This window comes from Carassius auratus, unplaced genomic scaffold (genome assembly GCF_003368295.1).
Source record: "Carassius auratus strain Wakin unplaced genomic scaffold, ASM336829v1 scaf_tig00033555, whole genome shotgun sequence".
Lineage (NCBI taxonomy): Eukaryota > Metazoa > Chordata > Actinopteri > Cypriniformes > Cyprinidae > Carassius > Carassius auratus.
In genome coordinates this window covers 87,881-112,610 of record NW_020526090.1, presented here as the reverse complement: position 1 = coordinate 112,610, position 24,730 = coordinate 87,881, and the positions used below count along the sequence as shown (strand labels likewise).

Sequence of the window (24,730 nt, the reverse complement as noted above, 5' to 3'; positions counted from 1 at the left end):
TATTCAAAAACTGTTGAGGCTATTCAGCCGGTGTCAGCACTTATGCTACCTGCACAAGCGTGTGTGTGTGTGTGTGTGTGTGTGTGTGTGTGAGTGTGTGTTTGCTATCTTTGTAGGGAACACATGTAACAACCCTGCGTTGCGAAACAATATCTTAAGATGCCAGTGAGTTAAACCTCTCATAAAGGGACTAAATTAAGATATATTTCAGAAATACTAATGTTATTGTCAATTGCATTGTGCTATCATAAAATGCAAAAAATTGTCAGAACTATATATATATTTTTAAAGTTTATGGGTCCTCTGAGAGATGGGTTTTGCTCAACTATTTAGACTCATATAAAAATGAGTGTTAAAATGTATCAGATATCAATCAAAAAAGTGGGTTTGCACCAAAAAGTCTTTGTTTTGTCTTTTTAGGATAGGTGAATTATCTTCATTTAGGTGAAGTATGTTGTATTTTGATGTTTAAGATTGACAGCGAACATGTTTTGATGGAGGGAAAGCCTGTCTGAGACTGAGAACAGACGGAGACATTCAAACTCAAGGGTTTTCCGGAGAATGGGCTTTCTCGATTGTCTGAGCAGACATGTAGATTAGTGGTGGATTTCTACACCCACTCCACTCTTGTGTGTTTGTCTTGTTTACTTGTCATCCGACCCATTATCCTGTTTATTCTTGTCCACTTGAGCTTGTTGTCTGAAAAGAGTTTTAGTTAAATTCAGACAGTCGTGAGAGTGAGAGGAAGAACAGAGGAGAGGAATGAAACCAGGAGGAGGAACAAGAGAAGGAATTCTGCTTTTGAAACCAACAGATGAAATGTAAAGCTCTGATGTTAATTAAAGTGTGAAGAAAAAAAAAAAGTTTGAAAATGAGTTGTGTTTGATACATGTCTCACATAATAGATTAAAGGATAGATAAATAACATAAATTAATGATTCAAAAGTTTGAAGTCAGTAAGATTTTTGTTAAAAGAAGTCTCTTTTGCTCACCAGGGCTACATTCATTTGATGAAAAATACAATAAACCAGTCATATTTTGAAATATGAAGATTTAAAATAACTGTTTACTATTTGAATATTTCTAAAATATAATTTATTGCTGTGATTAAAGAAACGGCATTAATTTGAAATAGAATCTTTATTACATTACAAATGTCTTTAATGTCATGTATCCTTACTGAATAAATGATTAAATATTAATTCCTTTCATACTTGCTGAATACAAGTATTAATTCCTCTCCAACATTTGAACAGTAGTACACACAATAAACTGTTTTATATTTCTAAGTATGCAAAACTGTATGTAATATGGAACATTTCAAACAGTAGTATTCCACATTGTTGTCACATGGCCTGACCATTTTGCATGTTTAATTCAGTGAATATCGTTCCGTTCTGGAATAAATTCAGTGATTTTGCATTTCAGTATATTTAGTTTGACTAAAATGTGTTGAAACATAATGTGATATTTTAAGCAAAATCTGGAAGAATTTTGGTATGATCTATTGGAAACTGATTGAAGTGGCTGCTGTGAGGGCAAATGAGTAATTAACAAAGAGGGAGAAAGACACACACACGATGGCCAGAAGCTGAAAGTTTTGAATTCCTGTTTCTCTGTTTCTCTGTGGTCATATCTATGTGAGTGTGTGCCCATCTGTTGTTGTGTGTGTGTTCCGATTCAGTGGCTGTAGTGATTGGGTTTAATCCCAGCTGAGCGCTGAAGAATGAAGGAAGGGTTTAGAGCCTCTCTGTTCCACCACGTCTAGAAACATCTGAGACCTGGACACTGCTGCATCTTCCCTCAGGTTGAGGCCAGATCTTCTAAATTTGTTCATTGGGAACTGTGGGAAATGTTAAAGGTTCTTCATGGAACCATCTATGCATATAAAGAACCTTTATTTCTTGGAGTATCATTTACCCATCACTGAGAAAACCTTCATTTTTAAGAGAATAATTCAAGTTTATTTGCATAGTGCTTTTTACAATACAAATCATTGCAAAGCAACTTTACAGAAAATTAAGTTTCTACAATATTTAGTTGTTGCTTATAAGTGGTGACTGTCAGGTTATGTGCATAAGACAGAAATTATCAGGAAAATTAACACAAGACGTAGTCAACCAGATGATAAACACTATTAACAGCAATTATTATATCATGCAATCACACTTGTAGCAATATTTGGTAGTTCTGTATGTTTTAGGGTTAGCATCATCTGAGGTCCTCTGAGGGGTTGGCATCAACTCTTCTCAGGTGTTCTGGATCCAGACTGGAGCTTGTGTAGGTAAAACAGAGAATCAAATAGAGACTAATTAGCATAGTAGCTGATCCAACCAAGTAAAATTAATTAGTTTAACCCAAGCTAAATAATAATAATGCGCATTAGATCAGAAATAACTGCAGTCACAAATTATGAGATGCATTATTTGAATGTTTGGCAAAAGAGATGTGTTTTTAATCTAGATTTAAACAGAGAGAGTTTGTCTGAACCCCGAATATTATCAGGAAGGCTATTTTTGACTGTAGAGGAAGTAACAGTACATCCGATGAGTTTCAAATTGCAATCTACTAGATTCCGTGTACTGTTTTTTGGTCCAATAAGTAATACCTCTGTCTTATCCAAATTTAATAGGATAAAATTATTGGTCATCCAAACTTTTACATTTCTAACACACTCTGTTAGCTCAGATAATTTAGAAGTTTCACCTGGTCTCGTTGAGATATAGAGCTGAGTATCATCAGCATAACAGTGTAAACTAATCCCGTATTTTCTAATATTATTACAAAGGGGCAACATGTATATTGAAAATAGCAGAGGATCTAGGACGGATCCTTGTGGCACTCCATATTTTACTGGTGATAAATGAGATGATTCCCTATTTAAATAAACAAAATGGTAGCGATCGGACAGGTAGGATCTAAACCATCTTAGAGCCTGCTCTTGAATACCTGTATAGTTTTGTAATCGATCTATGAGTATGTCTATGATCTGTGGTGTCGAACGCAGCCCTAGGATCAAGTAAAACTAGCAATGAGATGCAGCCTTGATCTGATGCAAGAAGCAAGTCTTTTGTCATTTTAACAAGTGCAGTTTAAGTACTATGGATTAAAATGATGAGTGGCCCCAGTGACATTTTGCTTGACTCCAAAAGAGTTTATTAGGTCAGTAAACACAAGTCCTAATGCATCATTTGTATTATCAATGTGAATATTAAAATCTCCAACAATTAGCTCTTTGTCGACTGTAACCAACAAGTCTGAGAGGAAATCTGCAAATTATTTTAGGAATTCTGTATACAGCCATGGTGGTCTATAAACAGTAGCCAGAGCAAGAGATACAATAGATTTATTTTGCATTTCTGACAGTGTAGAAGTATTTCTAATGAGTTATATCTATATCCTTTATTCTGGGTAACATTGAGAATATCACTATATATTGTTGCAATGCTCATGCTTATAACAGTAGTTCGGTGGAATAGACTCATTTAGACCAATAAAATAATTTGGTTTGAGCCAGTATAGGAGAAACAACTGAGAAGCATTGATGTGTTTTGATGAATTCTCCTTTTAAGAGAGACGATTAACATTTTCAAGGGATCTCAAAAAATCTCCATATCATTTCAATGGTCTCCAGGAGAAACATTTGATATATTAAAGAAATCTCATTTGTGAATGTATTATCCTGTGGGCCAGTTAGACTATCATGTAGGCCTCATGAAAGCTTCTTTATGTGTTTTTAACCTGTACTTCTTTTTAAGTAAAGGTTGCATGTATTTGTTTGTTCAAATGTTTTACTTTTCCATACAGTCATTTATCTGTCTATCCATCTGTCTGTGTGTTCATCCATGAAGAGCCACAGCAACAGAGATGTTGACTTCTCTTGCACACGTTCAGCAGGAATTGTGTGTACAGAATAAGCCTTGAACTCTGTTAATTGACCTCAGTGCATCAGATCTAATGAGTCACATCCTGATGTGTCATGTCTGCATATATTTGGAATAACATGCTGCCATATTACTCTATATACTGTACATGCTGAGCACTTAATGCAGTATGTTGTTTTCACTACCCAACCAATTCCTGATACATAAAATCACTTTTCAATCAATTCAATCTGTTTTTCACTGAATATCCTGTTTAAATTGGAAATAGGTCACATTATGAAGGTAAAATATGTTGCAGATGCCATTTCATTTCGATTTAAAGATATGTTTTGCTTAAACTTTGGATAAAATTCTAAATAATCATATTTATTTACAATATACTGTAGTTGGACTGCACAGAATTAACCATATAATTTTTTATTTCAGTTTATTTATTAAGTGAAAATGTATATATGATACCAGCATTTTCCGCTAGCATTCTGAGCACTGTCATGTGTGTTGAGCATGAGAACACAATGGCCAATCAGAGCTGTTTAAAAATCCACTCAACAGTGCTCAGAATGCTTGTGTGAAATGCTTGTATCGACACATTTTTTACATTTCAGTACCGATTGATTCTGTCATTGGTACTTTTCACAACACTAATATCAAGTAACAAAAATATTTCTTGAATTTCTTGGAGAAAACAGAAAAACTATAGGATCACATACAAAGGAATATAGGCATATACACTAAATATATTTCACTTAAATCATATTGACAGATTAACGAAACGAAAGAAAAAATGTGCTAAATGATGGTTCATTGTGACACGTTCCAAAGTTTTAGGGAAGGAAAGCGAAACAGCAGAGAGGAAATCTACTAAAGATGATGCTGTATTAGCTGTGATAGCTAAGTGCAGCTGGTTATTGGCTAACGTTAGATCTCTATTTTTTCCTTTTCTTTTTGAGTAAAAAAAAATAAACACTATACTTTATTATTATTATATTATTATTAGTAGTCAAATTATAGGCACATAATAATGTTTTTAAAAAAATAACAACCAATATTTCTTCCACCCAAACCAGTTTCGGAACGGTAATAATATCAGAGGAACACAGAACAGAAACATTAAAATATCGATTCTGCTCCGTGAACCAATTTAATTTTTTTTTTTTCATTTTCAAGTCCTGCAGTAGGTATTGTTATCTTTATTTTGTGTAATGTAGTATGCCTACAGTCTCTGTGTGTGTGTGTGTTCTCTTGTACATGAGTGATTATAGTTTAGTTATAGTTATAGTTATAAAATAGATTTTTGAGTTACTGTGAAAAAGCAGTTATATGAATATTAAGATTTTTCATTTTTACAGCTCTTGGAAAGATTAGATTTTCTTTGGAATAGAATAAATCTCTCTCTCTCTCTCTCTCTCTCTCTCTCTCTACAGTATATATATATATATATATATAGAGAGAGAGAGAGAGAGAGAGAGAGAGAGAGAGAGAGAGATGGCAAGCTAAGAGAGAGAAAAGGGGGAGTGAAAAGAAAATGAGGCACAAGAAGAAAATATCTATCTGTTATCTGCCTTTAGTTTTTAGATTTATTTTGTGTAATGATGTCAGCATGGTGCGGATCATTCCCCCTGCTGGACGGGTCACATGCTGCAGTTTAATTCTGTGGGTCAGGGGTTTGGGGTTGTTTAAATCTCTGCCATAGTAATACTGAAGCGTGCTTTAGCAATCACACCAAATAATGTCTAAGAGAGAGATGGAGCGCAGGAAAGACAGACAAAACGAAAAGGAAAGACGATGGATTGATGGAAAGCAAGTTGAGGCAATAAGAGGAAAACAAGAAGACAGTACAAAACAATAAGTCTGAGAGATTGAATTGCTGTGACACACGATTACTGATCAGACAGATAAGAAGAAGCCATATTGAATTTTCACTCTGCAGTTTCGCTGACTTTTAAAATGACACTTTGTTGTCTGCAAAGTCCAGGACAATGCCTTAATTAAAAGAAAATGTGAAATGACATTCACATCTTTTTAATTTTGCCATATTTTAAACTGAGGGGGTCATATGACGTTGCTAAAAAGAACATAATGTTCATTACGACCAGAGAGATTTATTAAGACAGTACACAGGATCAGTTCTGACTTCACTTTGTCTTTGTGTATTACCCTGTGAATGCCAAGCTAAACACACTTGACAAATTTGCTCTCTACTGTAAATATTGCTCCAATCAGAAGTGTCATAGGTGTTTAACTGTGCATGTGTGATTTGTGCACAGCTTAGCGGTCATCAATCAGTGATCCAGTGGCCTCTCAGAGTTAAATGTCAGCTAATGTAGTCTCGACATTAACAGCGAATCCCCTCAGGTTAACCGTACTGAGCTGATTATATTCATCCGCAGATTTTATAATACTGTGAGTGTGTGTGATACAGTCTTTCACATGCAGCTTTGTGTAAACTATCGGTTGCATTAAATTGTAGCACTTTCACAAGTAAACTGGTTTTAATAGTGGTGGCTAATAATCCAGGTGACTATTTATGTATTTAATATATTACTTTATTTATTTTTGTTTCCTTTCCAACTTTATTGTTTAAATTAACTTTTTACAATAACTTGTATTAAATTTTTTGTTATGTTTGTAGTTTGAAAACTACTAAATAAACAGCTAAATAAACTAAAATATAATAATGGAGATAAAAAATGTTTATGTATTTATATTTATTTATTTTCCCTTTCCAAATCAATTTAAATAATAAATAATTTATATAATTTATTTAGCCCCTTCAGCTTTAATTAATTTAGTTATTTGTTGTCTAAAATATATATATATATATATATATATATATATATATATATATATTCAAAGTGTATTCAGCGTAGTTGTTTGTACACTAAAAAAGCAAACAATAAAATAAAAAATGTGTATAAAAACTAAACAATATAAAATAAATGAATACAGGTCTGTTTGCTTTTGCTGATTTCTCCAGGTTGCTATTTTTTTTTATTGCTTGACTAATTTATTGATATGACTCATATCTATTTTGTTGTTCATAGTCTGAAAATAATAATATTAATGTTAATATAAAAATAAATAAATAGATATGTGTCAAATCAAATCCCTGTGTGGAGTGAATTTGATTTAAATGCGATTTATTAAAATGTGTTTCAGTCTAAATCGTCAGATCAAAAAGTGTTTTCTGGATACTTCATACACAATGCACACATTAAAACATAGATTTAGCCAATTTTTGATTAATTCCTACCCCATAGTTTGAACTTTGCAGCTTTCACTATGTAGTATGTAGAGATGCCACTAATGGCACCAAACACAATTGCAGTGATACTGATCACTGCCAAACATTGCAATTCCATTTAATGCTGCTAGTGATGCAGAAATTACATACTTGGACCAGTTTGTTTCATATTGAATGGAAGTCTTACTTATAATCTTACTTATAAGCACAACTTTGACTTAAAATGCATATAAAAGCATATGAGGGTGTATAGAAATCTGGTCAATAAGACATAGTGTTTAATAGGGTTTCAATTGGCACCCTGGAGTGGAGTGTTATTTGGCGCTTACATTACTCCTAATGGTGTAGCCATTAAACGCAACTGCCCTTGAATTAGACTCACCTCTCGAACGCTCGCTCTGTTATTTCTCTAACATTAGGTACATTACCGCAGCCAGTCTATTAGTCGTTTAAGCTGCAGTTTGAAAGCTTTTGAATGCAGTCAGTGAAAGGTATGTAATTGATATTTTTGAAGGCTTTTGATGAGTGCTCTTTTGTTGAGAGTCAGGTGAAGGAGATTGTCTGGAAGTCTGCTCACATTCCCGGTGGAAACGAGTGGGAGTTTTTGCACCTTGAGCCCGGAGACGGGCGGCAGGTGTTCGTGGGTGAGTCTGGATGCAGATCAGGTGAATCTCCCCAGGAGAATCACGAAAAACAGGGCTTGAGAGAGAGACAAGAGCGTGTGAATCACCTGTGTGGGAGCAGCTCTGATTGTGCTACGTCCGATGGTGTCCAAAAATGGAGATGGAAAACAATATCATGCTCCCACGCATGATTAAAGCCGTGGTTCACCCAGAATGAAATATTCTGGCTAATCTTTTACTCACGCTCATGTTTCACCTTTCTTTCTTCTGTGCTGCACAAAAGAAGATACTTAGAAGAATGGCAATGCTGCTTTTAGCCAAAAAGGCTGATGTATATGCATTTGACAGATTCTTTGCACAATTCATGACTGCATTCAAGTTATATTTTATCAGTTTGTCTGATAAAATATATAAATAACCCATGATTTTTCTGGGTTGTGCACCATTCAGAACTGAATTCAGACTGCCTAGCAGAATTGCATTTTGAATTTGAATGTAGGAAGACTTTAATGGAATTTAAATTCAGTGCTTTGATCAGTGGAAAACAGTTTTTTCTTCTTCTTCTTCCTATTACTTCTTATTTTTAATGTTAGTATAATTCTGGTTTTATACAATCAGTTTGTTCAAGTGGGTTGATTGATTGTTGGATAGACCTATTTATTTATTTGATTAATTATATTTTTTTAACTAATCCAAGAGAAATTGAAATATATATATATATATATATATATATAATAATAATAATAATAATAATAATAATAATAATATATTTGAATTTGTTTAAATTATAATACTGTAAATTCCCGTAACAATAATTCAGTTTCAAATTCCAGTTTATTTGTTTGTTTTTTATGGGAAAGAAATAGGAGGATTTCATATCCTGTTGTCCTTTCTTTATTTTGCTGACATCTCAACTGTGAACCTCAACCAAAGTGGCTCTCGTTAGGAGAACACCTTGTTCAAAAGTCTGAAGAGTTCTGGTGATTATTAGTGGGGAAAAACTTTTGCAAACTTTCCTCTGTCCTTATCCGGGTGAACTGATCTGTGGTGCTGTCTAAAGCTGTCAGGTGTTCGTTTCTCCTTCATGAGCACAGGAAGTGAGAACTGCATAGGTGAGATAAAAACTCTACTTTTTACTTCCAGATGGGGAGAGCATCTTTTCCACAGTTTTACTAGGATCAGCTACTTATACATTTTGCATGGTCCACATTTAACCAATTATAAGTTCTGATGCAAGCAATATGCAGCCAATTAAACACTTTAGAGGGCAACATGTTGGACTGGAATCAAGTCAACTCAGAATTTCCTGCATCCTATTTAGAAAATTGCAGTAGCATACAAATATAAGTAGGAATATCTCACATCTTAATTTAAAATATTAGGCTGCATCCTAATTTGCATACTGTGCATTCTTATAAGTATGCAAAATTAGCTTTAGTGCATGCTAAATCATATTGATTGGTTCAGTATTTTCATAACATGCACGGTGTTTGAACTAATATTGACCACACTGGTGTTACTGATTAGGAGTTTTTCAAAAAAAATATATTTAGAATGCACTAATGCAAATTTAGCATTCTACAAAGAATGCATGTAGTATGTAAATTAAGATGCAGTCTAAAATTGTTTGTACTGTAACACCATTTGTACATTAAATGTACTTTATTGGCCAATATTACCCAAATCATGGTGTGCTATGATTAGAGATGGTTATTTTGTGTCAGATGTTTCGGAAAACATTTCAAGAAGCATTTTTAGACGTGTGAATTCATGAATGATGGATTTAAAAAGAATGCAGATGCTGAACTTACATGCAAACACAAATAGTGTGCAACAATAAGCTTTTTCATTTCATTTGAAAACACACTTTGAAGACTAGTACTGTATGTCCCAATACTTCCATACTTTGACTACATACTCAAAAGTACATACTTGCCATTATCAGTGAAGCACGTATTTAGTGTGTAGTAGAAGAATGCTAATTGTGCAGCAGCCTGTGAGTCAGTGTAGTGGAAAATAAATCTGTTCATGAATGTAGATTTCTGTGAAACATCTGTCACTATGACTTTCTGGGAAAAGTTTCCTGACATATTGAGCAGGTTGAAGTGACTTATCACCATTAGCACAGAGGAGTGGGATGTTTCTGTAGAGCTGGAGCTTTTCAATGATGGTGACGCATGTAATGAATCTATAACATGCTGAGCAGCCCACGTGTTCTGTGAACTGTGTCAAGAGACGATTTATCCTACATTTAAAACAATACATTCAACACTTTATATAAGATTTGTTATATTCCAGTGCTGCATTCTTTATGCTAATTTATAAAGACTTTTTACATCTTATACCCTACAATGAAGTAAATAAACTGATAGGCAGCATTTGCAGAAAATAATACTATAATGCATGTAGTTATAGCTGAATTGAATTAATTGCATTGCATTTTATTGTAGATAAAATATGTACTCTTGTGTGTATCCTTTTGCTACCAATGAGTCTAGTTGACATACTTTTGAAAAGCATTTCCTGCAGTTTGATGTGCTGTACTTCATCTAAATTGATTAAAATCATGTGCTAATTTATTTATAATTATTATAATTATTTGTGCAGCATAGCTCATATTAATTAAAAAACTTCATGGAAAATTTGTATGCATAAAAATACATTTCTCACACCTCAGACCTTTTTAAAATGAACTAGTGAAGACAAAAAATGTGGATGGCTCGATCATTTTGAATCTCTTTGACCCAGAAACACTTTGGAGATTTAAGCGCTGGAATAAAAAGTGCAGTATTAGCCATCATTTGAATAATGATGCGTCCGCAACAGTCTGAAGTAGAGAAGTAAAAATAATCATAAAGTTTGTACTTGAAAGCACAAAACTTGTGTGTTTCTGAGTCGAAGTGATCCAAAAGGATGGACCAAGTTCAGACTTCATGTCATTGTTGTTCTGTTACCCATTATTCTTCACCTTTGACATTTCTTTCTTTCTTTCTTTCTTTCTTTCAGAGGTTGGCTAGAGAGGCTGAAGACATCCAACGGGAGCATCCATGGCAAGACGGAATCAAGGTAAGATCAACTGTGACAATCTTACTCAGTTTACTCAATCGATTGCTTTCTTTCAGTAATGGTAGAAGAGAAACAATTATCTATCTATCCATCTATCTATATACACACACACACACACATATATATTAATGTTAGCATAATTCTGGTTTTATACAATCAGGTTGTTCAAGTGGGTTGATTGATTGTTGGATAGACCTATTTATTTATTTGATTAATTATATTTTTTTAACTAATCCAAGAGAAATTTAAATATATATATATATATATATATATATATATATATATATATATATATATATATATATATATATATATATATAAAATAATAATAAAAAAATTAAAAGAATAATAATATATATTTACGGAAGCTCTAAGCGGCCATGCATTAGAATTTTTTCCTTTTTGTGTATATATATATATATATATATATATATATATATATATATATATATATATATATATATATATATATATATATATATATATATATATATATATATATATATATATAGTTTAAAGCAAACAAAAAGTGATTAAACAAAATATATTTTATTTTAGTACTTTAAATGAAAATAGGAAATTATGCTTTGGAAAGAAGCTAAAAAGTTCAAATATTTTTTTTTTAAGGTTTTATTCTTATTTAATGGTAACAACCATGCCATGAAAAGTTTGTTTGACAGACAGACAGAAATTGTAAAGCTGCTAAAGTATTGGCATGTCAATAAATGCCACACCTACCTTGTGTTGTTTTATAGCTAGCATGCAAAAGTTCCGGGTATCAGCCGGGCCGTATTTTTACATAGGAGAATAGTTGCTTTGAAATGGTCCCTGGCCTGGGACGCCCCATTGACTACTCGAAGAGGCTTTTTTCAGTGCAGTCAAATGCTAGAGTAACTCTTTCAGTGGAGCTCCTTGAGCAAAACTCCCAGGCGCCCATGGAGGGTCGAGCTCAGATGCTACGGCAGTATTATTAGGAACAGGTTGAATCTGTGAGCTTATATGCTGTGACAACCAAAAGATGGTGTAGATTGCTGATTAGTTTGATATTTCACATTCACTTGTAACCATCACATTTAGTAATAAAGTTGTCCGAGCTTGTTTTTTAGAGCAGGTTTGTTCATGGCTACAAAAACACCATACCAATGCACTCTATACATACGACTCACACAGACATAAACACACATTCATGACACACACACACTGCTGTGCGATGTTGGCTGTCTCCATGGAGACCCTGCCTTGCTGTCATGCTACACTTCCCACAAATGGATTTTTAACCCCGTTGCTCCCGCGGGATATTTGAGAAAAGGCTGTAAAACTAATAATTATGAGACCTCCTCTCTGAGTGCCCATCTCTATTCATGGCTGCTTAGCCACTTAAGTCAGCAGTGAAGGAGGGAGGCGATGGAGGACGCAGGCCGCTGTCTGTCACCCTGTATGCCATCGCATCAGCTCAAACGACCTAACAGACTTCAGACTTTATACAGATCATATTATAAACGCACAAGCACATACTTTGTCATCTTTGTTTTCTGTGTATCACTAAACAGTGGCTATTTCGGAAGGTTTTGTAAAGCCTTGGATGTCTTTGTAGGTGGGTTTTATTTTTAAAGTCAGCATGAAATGAAAATTCCCCCATTCTGTACTCTTAATGCATGTTATTGATCTTATTTTTAATGATTCATCCATATATACTTTTTATAAATAAATAAAAAAGTTGGCAAAAAATGGAAATTGACCCTATGGTAGACCGCCCTGAATGTGGATCACAGCTGAGATCATTTGAGAGTTGAATGAGAAATGTTTCAAGCTCATATTGAGATCTTAGTCTTTATTTTCGTAATTACTGAGGTCTGTAATTAACAAAAACACACAATAATCCACACGTAATCCACACCACTCCAGTTCATCAATTGTCATTTTACGATGTGAAAAGCTTAACTTTAAACCATAACTTGTGGCTAAAATAGCCTAGTCCACAATCTATAATAGTTTTTCCTCCAGTGAAAAAGTCCATCTCCTGTGGTCCTGAAATCCACTGACATATTAGTTTAGTAATGTTTTGGACTGTTTATGGTTGTAAATCGAGCTTGGCTTTTTCAATGGAGAAAGTATATTATGAATAGGAGTGGGTTTCAATTGCTTGTGGATTATTGTGATGTTTTTATCAGCTGTTTGGACTCTCATTCTGACGGCACCCATTCACTGCAGAGCATCCATCAGTGAGTAAGTGATGTAATGTAAAATTTCTCCAAATCTGTTCCCATGAAGAAACAAACTCATCTACAACTTGGATGGGCTGAGGGTGTGCAAATTTTAAGTAAATTTCCATTTTTGGAAGAACCAATCCATTAAGTAAAAAATGTCCATTTAGACTGATTGCTTGTTGCTTGGAGAAACAATTAAGACATTAATGAGATCTTATTTATGCATTGGAAAGTATTGCTAGACTATTGAGATCGGTCAAAGCACAAACACCTGTTGACTTGTGCTTTTTTTCTAATGTTAGAGGTCAGAACTATTGCACATTTCAGTCTGTCTTTCGTCTGTCTATTTTTGCAGTATTCATTTAGCCGTCTTTCATATACGTCTTCTCTCTCTCTCAGTTTTCTTCACTCTCTCCTCTGTGCACACCTTCCTTTTTCACTATCTCTCTCTTTCCTCTCGCACCTCCTTCTTATCTGTCCTCGTTTCTAATCAGGCGTGAAAACAGTTTGAAAATATCATATTGTTGCAAATACTACAATTGAATTCTAATGTTGTGCGGACATTAATAATGTATTTCGGGGCTGATTTCATTTGCCTTTATAATTAGGCCAGGTAATGAAGCACTGTAGGGGCCAAACCAATTCACTATCTTCACAGGAGAGACAAGAACGAGAGGAAGGGCATTGGGGATGCTGGAATACAGCATGGGGTCTCTCTATTTGTCGGTTTTAGATTTGTAACAGTTTCACCGTCTCTTCTGGAGCGATGCTGTAATTAGATTAGTCTCACATGCTCTTTAGCACATTAGGAGCGCAAAAATGCACACGTCTCAGAGCAACAGCTGGAGGAAAACCAAGAGATGGTGAGAAAAAGAGGCCATTTGTGTCACATGGATCAGATGCAAAATGGTAGCATTCTTAGAAGTACAACATGTTCCAAATTATTATGAAAGTGACATATCAATATGATTCCGGTACAATAAAGAGTCAGATTTCATTTCAGCTAACTGGTATTAATCTCAGACTGGTTTGGTCAATAGTTTGTCAGGTTTTCTTAGGTAAACAGAGATTATTGAACCGTAAAAAGATTTGTGAGTGACTCTTGGTCAGACAGGTGTTTGAAGCATGAAGATCCTCTCCGTGCAGACTGGCATTTTCAGTCACTGCTAACCAAACCTCACAAAGAGAAACCTGCGCAGTGGCTGGAGAAACACATTTTCAAACTGTTTAGCACCATGGTATTTATGCAGCATGAGATAGTGTGTTATCCTGCATGAAAATCCAAGAACAATATTCTTCATTTTATACCACAACAGAAAATGGTCAGTTATCTTGCAGAAGTCATTTTGACACCGTAAAATGACCTTACATCTCACTTCCAATATTCGAACCATTCCAAGCATCACCCAGCGCCTCCTCGCTGATATTGCAGTTTCAGTGGAATAGGATTGCCATTCATCAACTATAAGAAATCCATTTATCTGGACCATCCTTTGTCCTGAAGTATTCGTAAGTGAATAAAACGATTTAAAAACAAGTCTTGTTTTTTCTACAGCCACTGTGCAGATTTCTCTTTGTGAGATTGGGTTAGCAGGGACTGAATCTGCCAGTCTTCATGGAGAGGATTTGCTACTGAGATCATGTGAGTTTGTCTGATCATATGTTCTTAAAATCATGTGACAGTTTAAAAGGGATTTTGTCCTTTTAAAACTTGCACTGCTTTTATTAGTAGCTTGTTATATTCAGTGGGTTTGACTGTTGTTTTACTACTTTAAATAATGGGTCGTTTTAAAGTAGCTTCCCCATCTCCCCAAATCATACGATATATGATATGATATGATATGATATGATATGATACACTTAGATTTGATATTTGATATGATATGATATGATATGATATGATATGATATGATATGATATGATATGATACGATATGATACGGTATGATATGCATGTGCTCGTTTTCTAACTAGCAAAGCTGGTAAAATCGCGTTCCTTTAATGGTCTTTTCATGAGCCCTGACACAAATTAAATATCATTAGTATATGCAGTCATGTGTGTTTGTTAGTATATGTCCATGTGTGTTCTTCTCTATGCATGGCCAGCTGTGGGAACGAGAACACCTGCCCGTCTGTGTGTGTTTGCAAAGCTTTGTTCATTACCTGCTTCAGTCCATATGTGCTTTGTGCTAACAGAGGTGACATCATCGGCCCAGATTCCCCGAATACCATGGCTGCTGTTGCCGTAGTGACCGGCGAGGCAGCTCGTACTTCATTGATTGAGTCACCATTACTTTGCCCCCGCGCGCTTCCCCTGATGGCCAGACATCGCAGCTGCCATATACACTTAATTACCATGACAGGCATGATAGATAACCGCACACCTCATCTGTTCCGAAAGTCCTGCGTCTGTCCTCGCCGTCACTCTTTTGATCTACATGATTAATGTACTGTTGTAAAACACTATGAGACACTTTACAGAAAGTCAATTACTGACATAAATCATACTGTAGATTTTTATTGTTGAATATTAATATATAAATCTGTATTTTTTAAGATCGAAATTGTATTCGTTTTTTTTTTTACATGAAAATGCATTAATAAATATTCTTTCTTTCTTTATGTCCTGGATAAAATATTAAAGTCTGCATTTTTAAAGATAGAAATCAAAGAGGTTTTTCTTTATTATATATATATATATATATATATATATATATATATATATTTTTTTTTTTTTTTTTTTTTTAATCAAAATGTTTCTTGTGAATACCGTTTTAATTGGGAATCAATTTATAGTTTTTTCTAGAGTTCTCTATATCACTTTTCATTCTGTTAATCATTTGTAATACCCCTCTAAATAACAAAAACCAGTTTCTAATGACAAAACATTTTATAGTTTGTTATAGAAAAACAAGTTATTCTCAGAGTCCAGAGCCTCGATCATAACATCATAACAGGCAACTTCCTATTAGCAGTGTGTGTTGCAGGACAACACTTGTTGTGTGGTAGAGACTCTTTTGTGCGGAGAATAATTAAGGTGTGCTCACACTAAGCAATCTTAACCCCCAAAGCCTGGTTCGCTTGACTAGTGTGATCGCTCCGTTTAGCAGTCCCTGGCTCGGTTGGAAGAGGTGGGCAAGAGCGCGGTTCAGTTATATATTGATCAGTGAGTGTTTTATACCTTATTTGATATATCATTTTTTATTTATTTTATAGACATTTAAATTTCATGATAAATATATTTAATACATTTTTATTTCAGTTTTAAATGTTTATATTTTTAAGTTTTTATTGAGTTATAATAAATATTGTTAAATATTATTACATATTATTCTTATTATACATTATTGTTTAAAATATAAAGAAATGAAAAGTGTGTACAAACTTCTTTATTTTTTATATATATTTATACCAATTTCATATTATTTATATATTATTTTTTTTATTTAAGTCATATTTAGTTTTAATTTTCTAATATATTTGGAACAATTTAAATTCATGTATCATGTATTTCATGTATTATATATTAATATATTTATATATATTTATAATTTTTTTATTTTATTTTTTTTCATATAATAACTATAGTAATGCAATTAATAATATAAAATATCAAATATGCCAGAGCTGCATAACAGGTATGACCTGATTGTCCTTGTCAATATAATGAATTGTGGATCATCAAGATTATAGCAGCGGTAGTGTTAGCATTATATGATTTCATATCATACTATATGTAATGTTTGACATGTTGCATTTGTTTGTCCAGCCACCTGTCTCTGTGCACAATACAGAATGAGCTGTTTTAATGCAGTGCTTGTCATGTTTAACCACAGTATCGAGCTCTTGTGGCTTGGCTTGTAATAACAGCAATGCAAGTCATGGCACGCTGGCCTTTTAAATCCATCTGAATGCAATAGTGTGTGAAATAGTCGTTAAATTATTTTATTGCGTCTTATTTCTCAAGGTCGTTTAGGCTAGCCTCTCTGTCAGAATTGGTTTGAGAGCCATTTCTTGGCTGATTAATGCGATTGTCTCATTTAAACTGGTGCATGCAGCACAACGACTACCAAAAGACTACATCTTCTCTGGCTCGATGCCCCGCCACTGTTTCACTGGATATTTTAATACCATATGTAATACTATTCAATCCTATAACTACTGAATGCTTCATTTGTCAATATTTGACTCATAAGAGTAATTTGTTAGTGAATTTGGTAGTAACCAAAGTACCTTTTGATGCACATCTGCGTAGACATAAAGGAATTTACATACAAATAAAAGCCTTCTGCATGTCAAATAAGAAATAAGAGTCAAGATACAATAAGATACAAATAAGAGTCTTCTGCGATCACAAACTGTAGTTGCTTTTTAATAAAGTTCTGCAACGTGCTATTATGATAATAGCTACATTTGTTTTTGCTGCGCTTAGCACTATGTAATAACTATTTTCAATGTGACACAACCCATTAATGTGGCTGTAATCGTACCATCACTACAATTAAAGCTCTAATCACTACCAATGAATGCATTTGGATGGTTTCGTCCATATCTGTTTCTGCTAGAGTTAGCTGTGCTTATCAGCGTATGTCACAGTACTTGTAGCTGTCAGTTTGAAGGTAAAGAGCTGCGAGGAAGCCCAAGCCTGTTTGATTAGATGCGTTTGAAGAGTGTTGTGAGGAAAGGCTCGTGCTGTGTAAGACAGCAGTGAGAGGAGCGAGAGACGGGGAAAAGATGTGCACTTTCCATCCAACGTGTCAGCAGTATGTTTGAAATGCATTAGCGCTAATAGCTGTGCCATTAGAGGAGAGAGGAGAGGAGAGGCGCTCTGTGCTATGAGAGAGACTGCTGTCTTCCAGGCCATTTGCCATAATCATCATTCTCTAATCAATCAAGCCTTTCATCAGAAAACAAGAAGCTTGCAGTTCTTCTTTTGACATTGCATTCATGAAAATATCCCTCCGCATATGTTAGGATGTATTCTGACTTTAGGATTATGGTTTGGGATATGCATTCACTCGGATGTGGTCTGTTAAATTTAGGAATTTGATTACTGTGTGTACTGTATTGTGTGACTGAATTACATTTGTAAAGATTTGTAAGAACTTGCAGTGAAATCAAAATCAGCTTAGCAAAAATATCTATAAAACACCTGCACAATTTAATGGAGACTGTGAAAATAAAAATAACTCATTTTTGAAAATGTGCTCCTTTTGCCAGCACAGGTCATGTATTTGTGATTTGTTATTTGATCAGGCTGCAAGTTTTACCTTTGTAACATTTTGGATGATTTAGACAACACTTCCCTAATCAAGCATTGTGATAAGGTCATGTGACAGTGGTGTAGTGTACTACTATTTGAAATGTTTGTCACATTGTTTGGGAAAGTATTTTATTTCAGTCAGAGTCATACACACAACTCATTGTATTAGTAACATTAGACACCTGAGGGAATCACTTCTCACTCTTCTGTCATGTTCATTTTGTGACTCTCTTTCCTCTGGAGGGTCACTAACACGGGTCGCATGTTCCATTATCTCTCCCTTGAATATGCCTCATGCCTCTAGAAACCTGCAGCTATAAAGACTTACAAATAGTTCACAGGCTCCTACGGCCCTCAACATCATCATTTTAAACCTGGCAGCAGATGCATTTCTTAGAAATCGGCTCTTTGAAACGTGCCTTAAACATTTACTCATCATCCAGTTTTTCTAAACCTGTATGGGTTTCTTTCTTCAGTTGAGCACAAAAGCGATGTTATGAAGAATGTTGGTAACCAAACAGGTGACTGTAGCCAATGACTTTCAAGTTATGAAAAAAATAAAATAAATATTATGGAAATAAATGGTTACCAACTGTTTGGTCACTCACTGAGTGTGATTCATAAACCAGTTATTCAGACCAGTTTGGATCAGTTGATTCAATGATTTGTTTTACTTTCTACTGAAAATTCAATCTGTTCCCCAAGCAAAGCACTTTTACGGATTCAAAGGACTTTGTTTGGACGATTTTATAGTGCTTTCATGTCCATTTTGAAGCTTTAGTCCTAGTTGTAATTGCAACAATCTTCATGTGTTTGAAACAACAATTAATGACCAAATATAATTTTTTTTTACATTTTACAATTTTCTTTACTCCACAAATTGACTGAATTTTATTTATTTATTTTATAGGAGGGTGATTAAAAAACATGATTTGACATTGTGTTAAACCAGATTATCAAGCTGACAGATATAAAATTAATAGCATAATAAAATAAGAAGAAAATGCAACAGCCAGAACAAATTCACAGCCACACACACTATGCGCTCAAGGACATATGGAAGAGGTCCAGAATGGAGGTTGTTCTAATACATCTCTACTTTTAGCTTGATTAAAGGTCTTTAAGATGGCCCTCTAAAGCCAGTAATGTATGCAATGGCTAATGGACCCCAAGCACTTAGAGGGGCTGGGGAGAGAGAGCAGTTTTGTTCCACTTTGAAGAGCCAATTATCTCAAAGACTGTTTTTATTGTGGCAGAACTGCACTGCTTGGCTGCGGGGCAAAGCTGGCACCAACTGTAGTACCGATCCAAGCCACTTTCATTAAAACAAAAAAAAAACTTTCACTTAGCATTCATTTAAAAAAAGGGGGGGGGGGGCAGTTGGGAGTGAATGACCAGAGCTCTTCCACCCTCAATACCACACTGAGACCCTTGATCAAATGCACTGAACCTCCAACTGCTCTCCTGGCGCCGCAGCAAAAATGGCTGCCCACTGCTCCGAGTGTGTGTGTGTGTGTGTGTGTGTGTGTGTGTGTGTGTGTTCATTACTCACTGCTGTGTGTGTGCAGAGCACAAATTCCAACTATGAGATACCATACTTTGCCACACGTCACATCATTTTCACTTTTTTCATTTTCATTAGTGGTCAGAGAGATGGATGTAATCTACAGATACTGGAGCACATCTGGCAAATATGACAAATATGACAAAACTATTTGTAATGGAAAACTATAGCATGTGAATCAGTATGCAAAACCTTTTAAACATTTCCCATGGCCTCTTTCAGCAAGTGGCGTCCAGCATCTGCATGCATTCGTTCATTCATCCAATTATTCATATAGTATAGAGTTTACTTTTAGCATTATTTGTATTTATACTACTTTAAAAATGTTGGCAGATAAAATTAAGAGATCATGTATATGTATTTATTTTTAATTAGTTTGTTTATTTAATTATTATTGTTTATTACAAAATATTGTTATTATACATTTAGTTTGTTTATTATATATTTAAGTATATTTAGAGGTCATCTAAAGCTTATTTATTTTATGTATAAAATAATATTACCTGGTTGTATTTGACTTTGAGTTATTTTGTATTTTGTAATTAAAAGAATAGGTAGGTTTTTTTTATTTCACTTTAATCAGTTCCTCAGTTCAAGCCTCAAAATTGCTTAAGATTACTTTAAAAAACTGTAGGGAGGGAAACTTTAATTAATTAATTAATTAATTAATTAATTAAACAAAACATACAATATATGTTGAATTATCACCTTAATTTCTCTATTGAAAATTACAAGACCCTTGATTCATTTTTTACAGTGTATTATTTGAAAAATGTTGCCAGATAAAATGAAAAGATAATGTTACTAATGTTAAAATCATGGCAGCTATTGCTCAATTTGTCACATTTGAAGGCATTGCATTGTGGGATACAGTATATTGTGCATTTTGATGAATGTTGTAGGTCATCTGTGTTGCACAAAGCAAATCTGCATACAGGGCACAGTGTACATATACTGCATACTGTTAATATATGATATTGTTAATATAATATTTGATATTGTATGATATTGTGAGCTGTGCTGTGAACAGCCTGAGAGACATAAGAGCCTTTTTCATGATGAAATGAGTCTTAATCTCGACCTATAGTTTCAGTCCAGCGCACATCAACATGCATGTCGTCTGCACCCTCTGCCTCCAGTGGTTGCCTTGGTGACCCTTCAGCTTTTGTAATTTTAGCATCCTGATTGGAGTCGTCTCTGTAATTTACTGGAGTGTCTCTCCTCCAGGTAGAAGCACTCAGGCTGCTTTAGCTCTCAGCCTCCTCTGCACTCCTGCAAACCACGTCTTCACTGAATATTCTGACGCTTCTCTCCGGGAGCCATCACACTTCTGTAGGCTGTAGAAGCAGTTAGTTTGTGTCAAAGTCAAGGAGAAATAGAAAGGTCAAAGAGAAAGAAAGAAAGACAGAGAGAAACTGACTTTTTACCTGCACTGCATCCATGCAGGCCTAAAACTAGAGTACTCGTCTTCACTTTCTTCACTACTGTCTGCACTTTTACAACTATGCATCATTTCAACCGAAAAGTGAGGAGAAGCTTTTTAAAGAATTCTTTACTCTAGTTCTTGTGCCCTGTGCTGTTGCTTTTTTCTTTAATCTCTAAAAGACTTTATAAAGACACTCAAAAAGCATTTCTTGATGACATGAGAGTTTTTGTAATCTAGTGTTCTGCTAATACCATTAAAGATGGTTTATTTTGAAGCGTGTTCTCAGAAATGCTATTAGCCCCACGTATGTAACAGTTCTCGTCTTGGTGTCTGATGTCTCGCTTTATTACTTGATTCGTATCCCTTGATATACCGGCTTTAGTAGCTGCCACTTACACCACATGTGCACTTTTTTCAAGTCGCTTTTGTAAGAAAGCATCCGCAGGGAACATAATTGTAAATGATTGCACAGTCTATATAAATTGTGAGGTGTTTGAGGTCTCCCACGCAACTTCGCAAGGCCGGACCGAATGAAGAGATGGGGCTCAGGGGTTGAGGTGTCTCTAAAGCCTCTCCATCGATCCCTCAATACAGATCGATAGCTCCCCAAATCCACCTCGCCACGCTCCAAAAGACAACAGCCCATCTCATCACACGCTAAACCCCCATGAAGGGCTTTCTCTCCATCAGTGTGTGTGTGTGTGTGTGTGTGTGTGTCCAAGACTGGAGGCGAAGTGAAAAGAGAAAACTAGCTCTTTTGAAAATGGTTGAAATTACACAATTTTTCTCATGGACGCGTTCAGAGTAATTTTGTCATACATTTGATGCTCGCAGATTTAGATAAAGTAAAGCACCACATGTTGATCAGCCGTAATATTCTGCTTCTTTTAGCATAAAGTCATTTGGAAAACAATCAGTAGTATATTTCACAGCTAGTTAGTCGGTCGATGCAGCGTTGATTCAAGTACTGCAATAATTTAAAGCATGTTTGAAAGTTCAGCACAAAAGCATGAAGTCTTGAGGGTTTTTCTTGCTTATAAAGAGAACATTGTTTATCAGGTGGAAGACTTGAGACCTGTTTTTTTATGCAGCATGTTCTTTTTTTTATCTGGCCTTGTTCACACTGAGGCAAATAACACAAAAACCCCACTCACTTCTGTGCCACACTAAAAATTAAACTGAAATTACTTCTAATGAAATATAATTGGTCTGTCATTGCTTATTTTATATTCTCAGGTGTCTAAATCTTTGTGAATGTTGTATCTGGTTGTAGATCAGTTTGCTATCCAAAAATAACTTTTTACAGTGATGTTTTCTAAGGAAGGCATCATTCAAAACTACCATTGCTCATACTTGTATTTTAAAAGTATTTTAAGCAGTTACCTTATTAACTATTTGTGCTACAGCCGATAAATCCTATTGATCTGTATTAAGTAAATACTTATTACATAGAACCAAAATACTGTAGCAAATGAATTCCAGTGATTAGGAATATATCAAAATAACATCTGATACCATCATCAGTATTTTTATTGTTTTTGCAACAGGAAGTTTTTTTTTTTTTTTTTTTGAAAGGGTAGAGATTAGAAAAACTGTAAGTAACCAACCCCCCATAGCAGTTGCATAGCACCAGCCTGCCAATCACCCATAACATCCTTAGCAACTATCTAATTAAACTAATCATTTATGTATTATTAGTGTTTGATAAATTGTGAGGGCAGATGACCTGTATGTGGGTGATTCTTCTATTAGAATAACTTTTCCTTTTATTCATAGTATTCTTTTTTACATTGTATAATTATTGAAGTGTTTTTAAATATAAGATGATTATAATAGTTTTAAACTTTATTACCTTTCTGTCACTTTTTGTATTTATTTATTTATGTTTTATTTATTGCATTTGTGTCTTTATTTTTATTTTTTTGATGAAATGTTAACTTTGGCATAATTTCTAAACCACTGTTGGAACTTGTTAGATCTCTGTAATTGTTTAATATGGTAAAATCAGTCAAATGAATGTTTTTTTTGTTTTTGTTTTTATGAGCACAATTTTATTTACAACACAACTGAAATATCAAAAAACTGGAGGAACCTGCTTTATATTCAATTCCTTTTTTCATCTTCATGGTGTTTTTCACCAAATGTTTCTTTTTCTTTGGATCTTTCTGGTGTAAAATCAGACGGCATTCAAGGAGAAACCTGTTTTGACAGCCATCTAACCGACTGCTGTATGTATAAATATGTTTGTGCTCATATGACAGATAACAATTTCGTCCCTTCTATATTGCTGGACATTTTGAGCACATTCACACTTTTCAATTGTAAATGATATGCCTGGGAAATGTTAACAGGCCATTTGCATGGTGATTATGCAATGTGTGTGTGTGTGTATGTGTGTGTGTGTGAGAGAGAGAGAGAGAGAGAGAGAGAGAGAGTATAGCTTGAAGATGATCTGGTGATGTGTTGGTCTAGTCAATACATATGTGTATGAAATGAGCCTTTTGTACATCTACTACAGCTGGACTGACATGTATCCATCTCTCTCTCTCTCTCTCTCTCTCTCTCTCTCGGTGTCCTTGACTCGATGAGTATTCTCTCTGAAAGGTTGCCTGTGATTTATATGTTGTCTGCAGATTTTATGGACATCGCTGCATTTTGATGGAAATGATTACAGGGTCGCAAATAACAGGGTTATGACGGCAGCGACTGATTGTTGATTGGCTGCTCTCAGGACGGCTCTGAAGAGGGCCAGCAGCTCTTTGGCTCTCTCATGGAAAAGCGCTCATTTAAAAACACTTTTAAATAAGTAAAGGGGGGGGGGGGGCAACAAATGTTGGACAAAACGTGCTATAATAGTGAGGAGAGATCAATTTTGCATGAAATGTATCAGTACTGTTAATGCTGATGTGTTGTTTGTTGAAATGTTCAATTTGCCTTAATTTCTCTGTTTTGGACTTATCATCCACACAGACTTTTTCCTCTATAATTAAGAATTTAAAATAGTAATAATATTTATTAATACGGTAGTAGTAGTAGTATTCTACTAGCATTTTATACTAGAAGTATTTTTTTTATTTTTTTGCATTGTTTTTTATTTTGAAAGCTTTTTTTGAATATTTGAGCTGAATATTTCATTCAAAATGAATTAATTTCTTTTTTCTTTTTTTACATTCGAAGTTATTTGGCTGCTAACTTTGACTTATTTTTACTTTTATTTATTATTAACAAGCAAATAATTTTCTGATATTCGTACATGATTATTCAGTATGTAAAACATTTTTGCATAGAATTTCTGAGAAAAAAAAGTGTATATATTTGCATTGTATTTAAAAAAAAAATAAAAAAAATAAAATCGGACTATAAATCGCCCCTAAGTATAAGTCACATCAGTCCAAAAATACGTCATGACGAGGTAAAAAAAAACATAAGTTGCACCTGACTATAAGTCGCAAGA

The 24,730-nt window shown here is 34.4% G+C and overlaps 1 protein-coding gene across 1 annotated transcript in view; it reads left to right on the top strand.

The window, feature by feature from the left end:
- Positions 1-24,730, top strand: part of LOC113081272 (voltage-dependent calcium channel subunit alpha-2/delta-2-like) — a 129,753-nt gene that overhangs the window by 31,750 nt on the left and 73,273 nt on the right. Inside the window, exon 4 of the mRNA XM_026253346.1 lies at positions 10,758-10,817. Within this exon, the coding sequence (XP_026109131.1) occupies positions 10,758-10,817 (60 nt within the window). The remainder of the gene's footprint in view (positions 1-10,757; positions 10,818-24,730) is intronic.